General features: G+C 43.8%; 1 protein-coding gene across 1 annotated transcript; it reads right to left on the bottom strand.

The window, feature by feature from the left end:
- Positions 1-777: 777 nt before the first annotated feature.
- On the bottom strand, positions 778-14,862 carry appl2 (adaptor protein, phosphotyrosine interaction, PH domain and leucine zipper containing 2). The gene is made up of 21 exons (XM_030095438.1): positions 14,749-14,862; positions 12,481-12,579; positions 11,883-11,942; positions 11,262-11,333; positions 10,325-10,412; positions 10,192-10,233; positions 10,045-10,103; positions 9,215-9,361; positions 8,537-8,619; positions 8,252-8,404; positions 7,028-7,216; positions 6,899-6,941; positions 6,578-6,634; positions 5,676-5,770; positions 4,193-4,345; positions 3,881-3,933; positions 3,569-3,743; positions 2,421-2,457; positions 2,168-2,323; positions 2,042-2,089; positions 778-1,868 (listed from the first exon to the last, which is right to left on the bottom strand). The coding sequence occupies exons 1-21, from the start codon at positions 14,803-14,805 to the stop codon at positions 1,737-1,739; spliced, it is 1,998 nt and encodes a 665-aa protein (XP_029951298.1). The 5' UTR covers positions 14,806-14,862; the 3' UTR covers positions 778-1,736.
- Positions 14,863-15,897: the final 1,035 nt, after the last annotated feature.

The following is a 15,897-nucleotide window of genomic DNA, read 5'->3' as shown; positions in this document are numbered from 1 at the left end:
TGTGCAACAGGTCCAGCAGTTTCAAGGCGTCATGCAGAGAAATCGCAGGTTATTCTACCGTCATTTATTCTCTACGTCGTCTGACGGCTGTGAACAGCTGCGTGACATGAGAAGTGTGCACAGTCCAGTTTACTGACTGGAGTTTTTCCCTCTGTTCTTTCTGAGCTCAGGCTGCTGCTGAAGTGTTTTAAATGTTAACGGGGGAGATACTTTTCACCCCTCGCTGTGGCAAAAAAGTAATTTAGGTGCAAATGTGATCCTGCGTCTTACGTTTGGTGTAACAAATGTTGGAGGAGCTTCTTCTGTCTCCACCTGTGTGAAAGTGAACAAAAATGTTTCCCCCAAATTTATCTTTTTTTTTTCCTTTTCTTTCGAGAGCAGTGTAGTGAAAATGAAAACCGAGTTTCTGTCTCATGAATATAAAGAAAGACGAGCGGGACGACAGGGAAAGCGCGTTGGTCAACACAAGGTAACGTTTAATGTCAGCTTCTTTGACCCCCGTCTGTAAAAAGTGCCCGGCCCCCCCACTGCGCATCCAAATTAATGCAGCAGCCAGAAACAAAGTTGAAAGAAACCAACCTGAAAAACAGAAGAAGGTAAAAAAAAAAAATCTGCACCGGGAACCGGCGGGGAAAACTTTCACAGATCACTTTCTTATTAGTTCTCCTGCTTTGATTAGCATTCATATGTAGAAGCAAAGAGCAAAATTGCTTTTCCAAGAGCGCATGATACCCAACCGTGGTCTGCCTTCATGCATCGCTGTGACATTTCAGAAGATTTTTTTTTTTTTTTTTTAGTATTAGCACTCAGAGTACAGGCTTTAATCTTCTTCAGAGGAAATGAGAGAGAGAGAGAGAGAAAATGTCATTATTTAATCATGCACAGCAGCATATTGACTCAGCTTAAACACGGTGTAGATGCTCAGACGGATCATATTTACACTGGGTTTCAAGGAACGAGCAGAAAGGAGGAGGTCTGGGGACGGCTTCATCGTTAAGACGTGTTTTTTGTACAGGTAGTCGACGGTTATGTAAACCAGCGCAGTGGGAATGCTTCAGGAAGGACGGGGCAGCAGTGCAGGAGAGGACAGAACCACCGGGGGCAGACGCAGCCGCTCGCTCAAAAGCACATCAATCACACAGGAAAAGAAGAAATCTGTCCTTCATTGTCTTAAGAGTCTTGAATTAGTGCATCGTGGAACTGCCACCAAATGTTATTTAACAGATAAAAGCCTTGGAAGTGCAATAATTTCTTTGTACAGGAATAATCGAGGAACGATCGGGTTAACGAAACAGGATTAAGCTCTTCAAACAGGAACACTTCAAACACTGTAAACCTAAAAATGACAGAGTGAAACTAAACAAATCGTCACCTCCCTCAGTTACACGTCTGGGAATATTAGAAGACAACTGAGCACAATCAGTACCGGTGCAGGGTCCCTTCTCATGTACAGACAACAACCCAAAAGCTCCAACCGCAAATACCTGTGACCACAGACAATATCTTCTTCTTTTTAAATTTAACGCGGTCCAGTCACGCCCTGGTCAGGAGATCTAGTAACACAGGATGAGCGGAGGTGAAACTACACTCTCTAGTATGGCGGTTACAGTACCAGAGTTAGAGCTAGGAGTGGTAACTGTCACCCAGAGACCCCCCCCCTCCCCCCCAGGCAGGGGTCAGACGGTGGCCCTGGGCTTCATTTTTCATTATTATTATTAATTGATCCTGAGTGGAAACTAGGCCTCAGACTCCAGGTCCTCTTGTCCGGCTCCGTCGCTGGTGTCGCCCGTCTCCGGCTCCAGGAGCAGGAACTTCCCATCGTTGGTCAGAGGCATGTTCTTCATCAGCTGAGCCAGGGCTTCTGGGTCCTGGTTTCAGTTAGAATAAAAACAGAAAAAAGAAATTCAATTCCTCATATCTTCTCGATAAATTCTGAACTGACTTCTTTGATCTTGCTGGATTGCAGCTTTTGAAGGTGAAGTGTTCCCCCTAGTGGATAAATATCTAATATCTCCCAGTCAGACATCTTTTTCTTTTTTACCTTCTTTGCTTCTGTGATTTCTTTTGCCAAATTCATGGTGTAGCATATCTGTGAAGACAGAAACGTTGGTGTGTATTCAGACATTTGGGTTCTGTAAATATGAGCCGCCGCCGCTGCTGAATCCACCTTCTCGCCCTCGGTGTTGCTCTCGAAGACGAAGGCGCTGAACGACGGCTCCCCCTCCTCGTCCCCCTCGCTCCAGTCTCTGCCCTCCACCACGAATCCAATCAGCCTCCCGTTCTCCTGGTGGGCGGCGAACTGACACACCTCCTCCAGCTGGAACTGAGGAATCAGGAAGATGTTTTCCTCCACTGCGGAACTAAAGATAATACTTAATAGGACTGATTGAGTCTTTTTTTTTTTTTTTTTTGGTACTTACGCTGATTCTTGTCACCTGAGTCTGAGGGTCAATCAGCCTGAAAAGAGAAAATAAAAGAAGAGAAATGTGAAATCACTACAGCGTCTCTCTGAATGCCTTCAGTCACAATAAGAAACAATGTGACCTTATCTGTGCGGCTGAATGAATGTAAACTAATCACAGACGCTTTGATTGAGCCGCACGCTCTTCAAGGTTTTCTCCTTTCTCTTTAATCACTTCAGTCGACAAGCGACAACTTTCTGAGCTGGTTATCCGCTTGCAGTGACCGTATTTTCTCTTGTTTTTTTTTTTTTTTTTTCTTCAACGGTTCCTCTTCACCGAGCAACACGAGGGCAATCACGGGCAAATGTACGCACAGATGGTCACAGAAAGTACAAGACGGCTTTGATATCGCCGCGCAGAGACTCCACCTGAGTGGCTCAGGCAGAGATCAGACACCAATCTCGGAAAGATCCAAAGGAATCCGATCAGAGAGCGGATCACAGGAGACACGGCGAGGCAAAGAGCCGAGCTGAGCAGGATGCTTCCAGCAGCAGTTCTCCTCCTTTCCTCAGCATCTCTACACGTGTTTAATGTGAAGTTTTTCTGCCATGAGAGTTGGATTTGCACCGGTTCAGATCCAGTGAACTAAGTGCTCAGCAAGACGGCCTGTTAATTTTTATGTATTAAGAACCATGAGTCTTATTTCAGACCAAATTAAGGTCAGAAAATGCTTGGTATTTTAGAAATAAATAAAATTTCAGTCATCCTCTACAGTGCTTTTTTATGAACTGAGGTTAATTAAAACAACAGAGCTGATCACAGCGGACCACAGCTGGAGGTGCGTGCAGCTGTCAAAGGTTCTCTGATCTAATGTCAATTAACAGCTGTGACATTTAATTAAAAGAATTGTAGTTTAAGTAACCTGGAAAAAAAAAAACTGTGGACTGGATGATATATTTTGTACAGACGACACTCTTTAGTAGGTGTGATCAAAGTCCTGCTCTCATGAACAGTTTATGCTCGATAATATAACCTCAGATGTCTTTTATTGTGCTGCACTTGCAGCACGGTTCATGCCAACACATTTCATCTCGATAGTAAAACACTGTAGCATTTGCTTGGAGACTTTCTATTACTAACTTAAGTAAAAGTGAGCGTTGCGCTACCTGAAGCTGCTGCTGGTGACCATGAGGTGGGACTCTGTGGTCCTGAAGATGTTGTGTATGGCCCGTGCAGCCAGCACCTGCCTCATGGCCTCGTAGATCACCTCCTGGTTGTCGCCGCAGCGAACCGCCATGGAGCCCAGGAAGCGCACGGCGAACACCTGCTGCAGGAGGGAGTCTGCGCAAACGCACCGGAATCAACTCGGAGAAAGGCGGAGACGTAAAAAAACACAGTCAAGGCATTAAACTCCGGCGAAACAAGAGCCGGAGACAGAGTGCACCATTAAGGCGCACGTGGAACGGGGAAATGGTTACCGTCACTCTCCGCTGAACAGTCATCGTCTGTTTCTCCAAACGGATTTGTGCGTCTGTCGGGATGGGAGCACACACACACACACACAGCAGCAAAAAACCAATTAACGCCCCCGTGCTTTGCCATTAAGACTCATTCAGCTTCCTGGAAATGGTGTAATAACCACGACGAGGCCACTGTTTAGGAAGTTAGTCATCACCCACCAGTACCTCGTCCACACACACTCTCGCACACGCACACGCACACACACACACACACACGCACACACGCACACACACACACACACACACACACTGCCTCGGCTGTCCCCTCACCTCCCTCCGGCTCTGTTCTGGTCCTGAAACTCGGAGGCAGGCAGCATGATGTCGAACTGGATGGGCGTCCCGGGGGCGATCAGGTCCTCTGGTTCCGGAGCCGTCTCTGATTTCTGGGAACCTCCCGTGGAGTGAACGCCGCCGGGCTTCGCTCTGCAGGAACCAGATGCAGAGTGAGAATGAAGACCAAACCCGGGAAAACACCCACAAAGTGCCACTGCTTCAAAAAGGAATAGAAAACATACTTTTATCTGGAGTGTGTGTGTCTATGCTTGATTACTATACTTAAGGGACAAACGTCTCGACTTTGTATCAAATCAGCAGCAGAACAGTCGCCATATGAAGAGATTTGAACTCTCCTGCAGTCATTCAGAGAGCATAAATATTGATTTCCTCAGCCGAGACGTAAACAGCAGTAATTATCTGTGACAGGGATGTATGGACTGGATTAATACAAAAATCAGATTTCAGCTAAAACATTCAACATGGGTATCAGCCTGAAGCAAATCAATGAAGAGCAGCTTGAAATATTTGACAGATAAATGCCAAAGAAGTGATCTTTTACATAAAAATAGACTAAGTAGTTTTAATAATCACTAACTTGTGTTTTTTTTTTAAGTCTGAAATAGACATGAAAGAGCAGTCATATATCAAAATATTTTGAAAAAGAGCATTTTCATCCCCTTTTTTTATACTGTGACTATATTGATTTTGAAATGAAATAATCAAGGTGATGAAGATTAAACTGAGGAGAAAAAGCGTCAATAAGAGTCTCAGACAGCTTCAGAGGAGGCCTGGCAGATCAAACCCAGTGTCTGCTCGTGTCGGCACCGTCCACAATCACTCTGTAAGTGGCTGCAGAAGACTCGCAATGAAAAATGAATGTAGTATTGATTTAGCATGGAATCCATTGGCCCAATTACTTTATACATCATTTTCAGTCCGCTGAGCTGCTGTGCAGAGCTGAAAAGCTGAGAATTATATCAATGTGCCATCATTTACGGTCCTGATTGCATAGCAATTCCACTGGAGATGAAAACCTGGAGCTGCAAGTCAACAGGTGTGTGACATGTAGCATGTGAAGAATTGATAAATCTCTTCAGATCGAATGATCTGGGTGCTGATGCAGGTTAAAGTGAGGATATGAACGAAGAGAAATCAGCAGATTCTGAGATAACGAGCTCTGAATGGTTAGATATTTTTACACGAGCTGACGTTTATTTACGGGACACGTTTCACGTGTCAGCCTGCAGGGACGGAGGACAAACCCGTGAAGGTGTCTTGTTTTTCAACAGTTAGGAGTGTCGCGGCGACGCTCCGGTTTCACATCCACTGTGTGAAATATGTGAACGTCTTGTCTTCCTCTCTGTGTCTTACACACACACACACTCACACTGGCAAAGAATCTATTTTGTTTTATCTATCAAAGGGATATAAAGCGATGCGCTGAAGCACAGACGTGCGCTGGTCCCTCACGGCTGACCTGTCCGGGTTAGGCGAGCCCTCCTGTCTCTTCTCGAAGCTGGTGATGGGCGTCACGGCCTGGATGGCGGTTTGATTCAGTCGAATGGCCACAGCCTGAAATCAAGACCAGGGGAAACACTGAGGCAGTTTACTAGAATATTAGACTTTTTTACTCGTTCTGACCACAATGTGTGCATTTTTTTTCTTTTTTGTTTCTTAAAAAAAGAGGCTCAAAAGATTACAATATTTTATAGAGTTGATGTATTTTCCTTCTTTTTAACTGGTTGCCAAGATCACAAAACATTTTATGACATTATTTTATATTCCCTGCTCGAGTTGTTAAAATCTAAATTAGCAGAAACAAGATGGTAATGAGATTTTTTTTTTTTTTTTTTTTTGCAATCTGTGAACCAACAAAAGCAAATGAGAACTTAATAGGAGAATGAGTGATGAACTGGGTAAAATGTTTTTTTTTTCTTCCTTCTCTCTCACGATTTTCCCAACATTTATGCAGCTATTCGTAATTAATCCTGACAGAGCTGCCGCTTTGCACGAGTGTCGGCGGTGAGACGAGCCGATGATTAGTCCCTCAAATCTTTTAACAGTTAAACATCAGGTGGGAAAATCCTGATTCATTACCGCGTGAGGGTGGAAAAAAACCATCTGTGAGTGACAGAGATGCATTTATACTGGTGTACTATAGTCTGGAGAAGCTGGAAATCAAAATCTTTTAGTTTTTTGGATGATGAGGATGATCGACGTGAGAAAACCACAGCAGAAAATTTTGTTTCTGTGTTTGTGGTTATCAGGTGGTGACACTGTCCTGCGAAGACAAAACTACAGTTCTATTCCTGGACGTCGGGGATCTTTTTTCCAACCTGCCACGTGTGTGTGTGTGCACGAGTGTGTGAAATCTTTTACCTCTGGGTTGTCCGTCAGGTAGATCTGCCTGGAGATGTTGTTCACGGTGCAGATCCACTGAAACACACAAAGCAAGATATCGACGTGGGGACTCTTCCTCCGGCTCCGACCGGAGTCGCCTGAAATCACTTGAGTGATACCGGCTGTGACAGGCCAGTCAGATGTGTTCAAGCACAAAACCCGGCATGAGCGGCGCGCAAATGAGCGCGGACAGCTCCTCTATTGTTCACTGACAGATACTCCTAGCTGGGAATGTGGATGTAAAACAACAGAGATCAAACACAGCTGTTTTCTGCCGCCTTTCCCCCCCCCCACACTCACTTCTTCGTATTCCTTTTTGCTCTCGGCTTGTAGGATCATTGACCTGGAGGGGCACGAGATTAAAGACAGGATTAACAAAAAATCCTTGTGTATGGATCTCATTGCGTGAGATTGGAAGGGAGTCCGTACGTTTTCCCCGAAGGGGACGTGATCTGAAAGCAGTAGCGTCTGTCCTCGCAGTCCACGGCCATGACGGAGCTGTTGTCCAGGTCCAGCACCATGCCGCCCGCCACCGCCCCCCGCGGCTGGCACATGAGGTTCCCCCCCTGGGTGAAGAAGTACAGTCGATCCCAGGCCGTGGTCACCAGGCCTGTTTTGCTGGAGGGAGACGCAGGAGTTGTAAAACCCGCCTTGTTCTGCCGCACTAAGGTTTCATTGAGGACTTTCTTTAGGGCGGTAGAACAAACAAACACACCTTTTTCAACCCACATCTTACAAATTACTACTTTTCTATGATCCTGAAAGAGAAATTCTCATCCACAAGAAAATTCTGAGCTGATCTCATTATTTGTTTTGTTTCACGCTGTGATGAAATTTATCTTTATGAGTCATTTCATCCCAAAACGAAGTGAAGTGAGTCACTCCACGTTGCTCTTCTCCCTTCTAACACGTCGGCACGCAGGAAGCTGCTCCTCTAATAGATTCCCTCCGCCCGCGACGCCCCGGGTGACTCCCAACACCCCCCTAAATATTTGAGAAACCGTTTAAAAAGAAAAGTAAATGTTCTGTGGCCTCGGCTCCACCTGACGAGCGTCGGTGGGGCTGCCGGCAGCCGCTGTCATTAAACAGAATGGAAACCTTTCCTCCGGTGTCGCAGGCATTTGTCAGAGACTTTGGATGTATATGAGGGAGAGACAGAGTTTGACAGCTCTGACATTTCACTAAATCACAACGCGAGCTACGCTGCAGTTTTCTCCCCTGAAGCCATTAAGGAAGTTTCCCTCCTCGTATATCTACCCTCCAATAAGCTGACAGCGCACACTGTCAACATGTGACTTGACCCACCTTGTCTGCTGTCACAAGCTCATTGTTTACTGTGTGTGTGTGAGTGTGTGTGTGTGTGTGTGCGTGTGTGTGTTTTGGGCAACTTCAGCAAGAAAAGCAAAAACCATTAAACGTGGGTGTTTTCTTGGTTATTAAAAATCTGCATGTATTCTTGTACTTCCTGGCAAAATGCAGCATAAGTGAAATGAGGCTGGATTTAAAGTTCATTCATCAGCTGTTTTTTTCTTCTTCTTCTTCTTCTTCTTCTTCTTCTTCAAACATGCATTCGCGAGCTCGGAGAGGCTCTGCATGCAGATGGAAGTGTCCCCGGGTTTCAAACAGGGCAGTAATGAGCGTAATTAATCTTACTTCCTGATGTTGAGGTAGCCCGCCTTCTGGATGAGCGTGCGGTTGACGGACTCGGAGTCGGTATCCGGCATGTAAACGGAGTCGTCCACCGACAGGAGCTCCCTCTGCGACACACGCATGCCCTCCGCCTCCGAGTCCAGCTGGGTCTGAATACTGGACAGACAGAACCCAGCCAATGACATGTCTGAACACTCATCCAGAAGTGAATGTAACAGAGGAAAAAGACATCGACTGTATTATACCCATTCAAAAGACAGATTTTTATTCATGTTTTTTTTTTTTTACCTTTTTGTCATTTTGCTCACAGAGGAGAGAAAACTGTCCATCTTTTTTGACACCAGCTCGATTCCCTTCTTGAAAAAGCTGATCTGCAAGATGAAAACAACAGAGATGTTCAAACACCATGACGACGCCAGACATAAAGATTTCTCTTCAATTTTCATAATTTTCTCAATCTAATATTGTGTGTGTGTGTGTGAAAGAAAGTGGAGAAACAGGCTTAGGTTGAACAAAGGATGATGATTCAAGAAGCTATTGTGGTTTCAGTAATCCGACAAAACGCAGACAGGCTTGGTTAATTGCAATATTTGAAAGTGTGAAATGAAGAATAAATGTAGTAACACCACTGTATGCTGTGTTTTACATAAAATACAAATACATAACTGGCGATTGTCACATCACTGACCATCTTTTAAACTCTGTGGAGTTTGCATGGTCTTAATATTAATGCCTTGGTTTAGACTCTACTCTGATTTCCTCCCATTTTATCCAAAAACAAGCATCGGTGGTTATTTTGTGACTTTAAAGTGTCTGCACATGCGAGAGTGAGTGATTTTCTGTGTCTGTCTTGTGACCGACTCTGCCTCCTTTGCTCGTGATCAGCTGGGATCGCCTCCAGCACGCTGAACTGGATAAATCAGTGCAGGAGATAGATGATGAGGAGGTTTGGCTGCAGCTCAGTACCTGTGCCTGCGTGTAGCCCAGCATTGGTTCCAACATGGCGACTCTCTTGCGGTACTGCAGGGCGTTCAGGGCGCAGTAATACTGCAGCGAGGCCGAGTGCTGCTTCCTCCGGGTGTAGGCCACCTCCTTCACCAGGTCTGCCTTCAGCTGTCCAGAGCAGAACAGGAGATGGTTAACCATGCAAATACACACATACACACACAGTCAGTACATGCTCACCGTCAAGGTTTGCACACACACAATCATACATATGCAAACACCTGTTTCGCTCGTATACACATACAAATGAAGAAGAAGCTTGCATATCTTTTACATGCAAGACTACACGCTGTCATGCTGGAGAAAAATGCATCTCATCTTTGCAGACACTACACAGTTGGTATACTTCAGATGTTTGCAGTGGGTTTTCTTGAGCTACAAAACATCTGTAAACTCCAAATTGAATGTGAACAGCTGAGAAATCTCTATATGTAGTTTTTCAATAAGCACAGAAACTGTTGTTCACCATGCTTTCATAAATCCGCTGGCTGCTCTTTTAAAATGTCATATTTGACAGATACAAGTCGGCCAGAAAAACTGCTGCGTACCAAAATTATAGAACAAATGTCAATAGTTAAAGCTACAGCGTGAAAGAGCTGCATGTGTGTGTGAAGACACCTGGTGTAGCTTTACATCAGCGGAGGATTATTTAATTACAGTTATTTGTATTTATGCTGATGCATCAAACGAGACTATAACTGCCCTGTGAGGCCTTTCACAGCCTGTGATGAACAATGAGATGAAGCAAGCTCCATTAGTGGGGCTGAGAAAGCACTTTGGAGTGACGCCACCTTCTCGTTCTCCCTCTTCTTGGGCAGCCGGCTGTACTTGACCATCGCCGCCTCGTGCTCTGTGGAACAAGAGAAACAACATGAGTGCGAGAGAATGAGAAATGTTTGTGATTCTTTCTCAAAGAAAAGAAAAAAAGTCAGATTTACCATCAGTGGCAATGCCGTAAATTTCCTTCAGTGTGCTAATCTCTGCAATATACGACACAAAGGTGTTAAAATACAGAGCGCCAGCAGGTTATTTTTTGGTTTTTTTTGTCTTTGAACAAATGTTCCTCTCTACCTGTGAGGTCTTTCTCTCTGAACTGGATCAAGGGGAAGACCATGCCGTCAGCCATCTGGTTGGCGAGCTCGGTGTGGAGCGAGTTCAGCTGGACCGGACAGAGCAGATCACACGGATCAGGATGAACCCTCGCCGAGCCATTTTAATATTTACAGCAACATTCCCTGCCAGCAAGCTGGAAAATAACATCTTCAGTGAAATGGGGGGAAAAAAAAAAGAAATCAGTGCCTCCCTACTTCATAATGAAACCATACTGTGGAAGAGTGCGTTTCATGAGAATAATAGTACTTCTTGTTTACTCTGACGTTGGAATCAGGAGTGCATATTGCAATAAGCAGCAGATCCTGCAATTATCCCCTCAGTTTATCAACAGCTACAACGATCGAAGGAGCTGACACTGAGATTAATTGGAGCGGTTTAGTAGGTGCTAAAGTTCACCGGATCAGGTGCTGCAGTGGATCTAACTCTCATTGTGAAATGAGTTCCCCGCCCCACACGTGGAGGTAAAAGGTCACGCAAAACAATCAGCCTGTGTCCTCCGAGCATATGCGTGTGTCCCTCGTGCTGACTGTGCAGCCCGGCGGACTCCCGGCGCCGCCGCTGACAGGCCCATCTGTTTTTGTCTGTATACCTGGGTGTGCACAGCGCTCCTTCGTCCAACCATCCATCCACCTCTGTTCCATCTATCTGGCATGACACACATAATAACCACCGCACCACTCCACCTCTCAGACAATCAGATCTGCCCGCACAGGGACGGCCGTCCTCGGGTCTTTTCATCGAGGTCATTTTGCTCCAGGTGAAATATTCTTTGTAACGTGATGGAGAATCAACTCCGGGCTCAGCAGCAGTTCATCATCCCTCTCCAGGTGCTCAAGGTGCAGGTACTGACGCACACAAACGCTCACAGAGAGCGACACACAGCACAGGCCTTTACCTCTCCCACACTTTTGGCGAAGCTCTGCAGCATGGTGATTACTTCCTCGTCTCCTTTTCCAAGGGCAAAATTCTAGACAGGAAAAAAACAGAGAGGAGACGAGTTTAGGCTGTGAAACTGCATAATGTGGCACGAAGCTCGCCTATAAGAAAGGCCAAGATGTTAAAAAATAGCCCATTATCCCAGGGTTCCTGGCAACATCACATCCATGGAACAAGGCCAAAGATGCCGATGAAGCCAGAGTGAAGGCGCTGAGTTTTAGCCTCTGTCTAATGCAGGTAATTCAAGTGGATCAGTGGCAGCTCAATGCCACCGACATTTTTTCTACCCAGCATCCACTCTGCAATCTAAAACAAAGTGGCACTGCAAAGTGAGATGATCCACATATCTGTCATTTTCTGCACACTTTAGCAACAACGCTGGGGTTTTTAGCTTCACTTTACTGTACACTGCACACTATATATTTAGACATTTCTAAAGATTTAAATAAAGAGGTAAATTTAAAAAAAAAATCCTGCAGCACAGAGTTAAGAAGATCCAGTTCTGTACTTTTTTGCATAACATGTTACCTAACGAGCCGTTGAAACACATTTGGGTTAAGGTCTGATTATCCGTACTTACTTTCTTCTCATAATCCAGAAGTTGCTTTGAAAGCTGCTCTGTGGCCAGTCCCATCTCACTCTGTGGAGTAAAACGACACGTTCATACATGGATTACATGGATATTTGTGTCCCGCATCCAAACCGTGTCAGGCAGTTTTATTGTTTTTCACAACATGACAGAATAAAAGCAAATTATTCTAAACATGGCAATCATTTTAGAAGATGGTTAAGTTGAGTTGTCCATCAATACAATCAGTACAGGAGATGATGGATAATGGAATCGCCACTGGCACACATATCCATCTAGTCCTCCTGTTAACCACTTAAAAACTCAAACTGTCAGCTGGATCAAGACCGTATACATCGACTGGACAGGTTGCCAGTTCATCAAAGGCCGAACAAAAGTTCCCACACCAAGTTCTGTGCTTGAATCACAGTTTTTCACTTATCTGCTCCACTACTGTTGATTTAACGTCATGATACTATTACTGGGTATAATTTATTCCAATAAATCAGGAAACAGTTGGAGTATGGAAAAAAGACGCATCTTTCTTGACTGTCTGTGTTTTCACGTGAGAGAAAACCAAAAGTGGCGGAGTTTGCGTTGTGTTGAGTACCTGAGCTCCAAACACCCGCTGCATCGATTGCAGCAGCTTGTTGGTGTAGTCTGTGAGATTTGCCGCATCTTCCTCAAACACACTGAGCAAAGAGCGAGTCTGTAGAACAAGACAGTCACACACAACGGCAATGAAAACACAAATACGCGAGACACCAGCTTCAAAACTGGAACAAAAATAATGTTTGGATGATATGTCGAGCCATAATGCTAAACAAGGTGGGAATTACTTCGTTTTCTTTGAGATTCAAGTTAGGAAACTGAAAGTTCTGAAATCAGGATCTGTTTTTCAGATTGAAATTATACTAGTCATTTCATGATAATACAATTTAAAAAGAGCAATACAAAACAGATTCAATTGGACAATTGTTGACATTCTCTGTCCATATATTTGTGCAAAAATTACAAAGAAGATATTAACCACATGTTCAAAACCAGGTAGAATACTCATTTCAATTGTTTGAGCCCAGACTTAAGACTTTGCATGTTCTTCATGTGTACATGGATTTATCTCTGGTTTCTTCCCACAGTCCAAAACAATCAATTTCACAATAACTGTTGACTCTAAAATTGCGTGTCAGTGTGGATGTGAGTGTGTGTGGTTCTACTCTGCCTTCACCCACATTCAGCTGTCACTGGATAAAGCACTGAGAGAGATGGAAGGATCACAATATAAAAGTAACCTCTACTCTTAATTTATTTCCAAGGATGGCAGTGTTTTTGGCGGAACAGCTGCCATAACACAACACTGAGACTCAGAGCTGAAGAGCAGAAAAGCCCACAGCAGTAACAGCTAGCTGTGTTACTGTAAGTGAAATAAAATGACCATGAAAACTCAAGTGTGAGGGAGAATTACTGTAATTTTGCACCATGATAGCTGCAAAAAGCATACCGCCTAGGAAGACAGGCTTACCAACAATGATCGGAAAGGAAAGACTGTGAGAGGATTTCAGAATTGAGAGATGTGGTATTACAGTGTATTGGCATTTGTTTGTGTAGTCTTTTTTCAACTCACTAAAACAAAGTAATATTGTTGAACTGTTTTTATTTCATGGTTATTACACTTTATTTTTTCTGGTGCAGCTCCATTGAAAATATGTGGCCCCCGAACTGAAATGATTTGTGGATTTCACACAGACACAAATGTAAGTTTGGTAAGGGACCTGCAATTCAGAAAGAGATGACAAAGGACACTGCTGAAAGTTAGAATAGGACACAAAATGAAGAAGCGTGCAAGGGCGCATTCAAGTGCAGCTTTGAAGTGAAACCAAATGCATAATGATTTTACTGCAGGCTGGCTACGCAAAGTAGGAAAATCCCGTCTGGGTTCTTTCTCCATGAACAGGTGCAGCAAGGTAGGGCAGATATGGCGGAGAGAAACACACCCAGTGGGTAAAGTCTGTTTGACTTTCACTCCAGCAGACTTTTAGAAAAAAGTAAGGGCCAGAGCAATTTCAAAGAAATCCCCTGGAAAACTGTCAGTGTGCTAGCTATATTTGCATTTTACTATGAAAATACACCGAGCTTCCTACATATTAAGAGAAGTGCACTTTAACAACACCAGGACAAATGAGCCTCCGGCCTGTTGGACTTAATACTGTTTGCATCAAAAGGGGGTCTTTCCTGTTTGGAGGAAGAGTGATGCAACAGCTCCCAGTATGTGGATGCATGAACAGAAACATCATTCACATCCATGTACATTATGATTGCGATTAGTTGAACAACTACTTTTGACAGCTGTAAACATTGACCATAGTTCAAATACCATGACACAGCCCTGATCAGGCTATTGAGTAATTCTAGGGGCGTCCGATAATGGAAACCCCTCCCACATCCTAGGAAAAAGGCCCAGTTCTTCTTCAGAAGAACATTTTAGACCAAATTCGCTCTTAGTGGGACAATGGAGAGTCAAATGCTGACAGGTAAATGATACTATGTGAGCTAGGTGGCTGTGACTGACACCAGTCTGAACGTACATCTCAATATTGCCCCTAACAGGGGCATTAAAGCCCTGTAACGGGTGGTAGCTGTGAAAATGCAACAATAGCACACAATTATGACAGGCTGTCTGAAGTTAAACGGTATTTACAGACGCCACTGCTGTCAGGAGGATCGCATTCCCATAATAATGTGCCAACAGGGAGCTGTCATCGAGCAGTGGAAACAGCCCACCATCGGGTACAGGGCAGTGTAAGCTAACTGCAGCGCTGGTTACGCCTTAATTACGACAGAAACGGCTCAAAAGGTGTTTAAACGCAGGCAGGCCTACCTGAGGACTGTCCTGTAAAGCGTCCTCCAGGAGCAGTTTGTGATGTACGGCCGGCATCTTGTTAGCAGTGGAGGAGAAAAGACTGGCAGCTTGAATTATTCAGACAGGACTCAGTTTCCCAGAAGCCTCTGCGCGGGTGGGACACACGTAGACTCACGTCTGAACTCACGTCGCTCGAAGCACCAGACTCTTTTTAAAGACACATTTTTAAATTATTTTATCTAATTTATTTGTTATTTAGTATTTTTATTTATTCACAGTAAAGCTTTGGTATTTGTAAATGAATAAAAATTAAAGGAAACTATTGTTCTAACCTTTCATTTCACTGGCAACAGTGACCTCCTGTGGTCACACCAGGAACTGCAGTTCAGTTTCAGAATCTATATTACAATGGAAGCGAATAGAAAACAACAGAATATAAAATACATAATTAAGCCCAGAAAGAACTTGTTTATGTTTTATTGGCCGGGTTTGCGAAACAAAAAAGACATTTATTTCCACTGTCTGCAAATATGATGAGCAAAAAAAGGCAATAAATGCAACAAGAGAGGTATTGTGCACAGAAACATGCATTCCCAAATGACAAACATCCACAGGACTCAAAGCACCAACTGTTTTCTGCAGCTAACAAAAATACTGAATTTGAAATCATGATTTCAGAATCAGAAATATAAATCTGGCCCCTTCTCAGTCACCCAGCAGCATAGGTGATAAAAAAAAGAGAAGAATTTAAATGCTGAAGTCAAAGTCTTGCTGTTAAGACTTAAAAAATTCAACTTGTGCATCCATGCTGCTGGATACCTGAAAATTTACCATTTGGAAAAGTTCCAATTCCCGAGATGACAATGCATTTGTCCCAAGAAAACATGCAGATTGGAGAAAAATTATTATTACATCATGGTTAAAATGATATTTGTGAAGTCAACATCATTGGTAAACATGTCAAGAAATAATGCTGTTGTCTGGTTCTGCTTTGATTGCGGTAAATGTTTTTTTTTCTTTTTTTTGAAAGGGTGTATTATAAAGTAATCCCTCTTTTTTCATACTGATGAATAATTTGACCTCAGCATTCACCCATGTTGTTGTTTTTATGAATTTCCCATGTGATATTGGACCTGAGTGTAATTCAATATGATCAGAGTTTGTTTG

This window comes from Salarias fasciatus, chromosome 7 (genome assembly GCF_902148845.1).
Source record: "Salarias fasciatus chromosome 7, fSalaFa1.1, whole genome shotgun sequence".
NCBI lineage: Eukaryota > Metazoa > Chordata > Actinopteri > Blenniiformes > Blenniidae > Salarias > Salarias fasciatus.
This window is presented reverse-complemented; position numbering and strand designations above follow the sequence as displayed.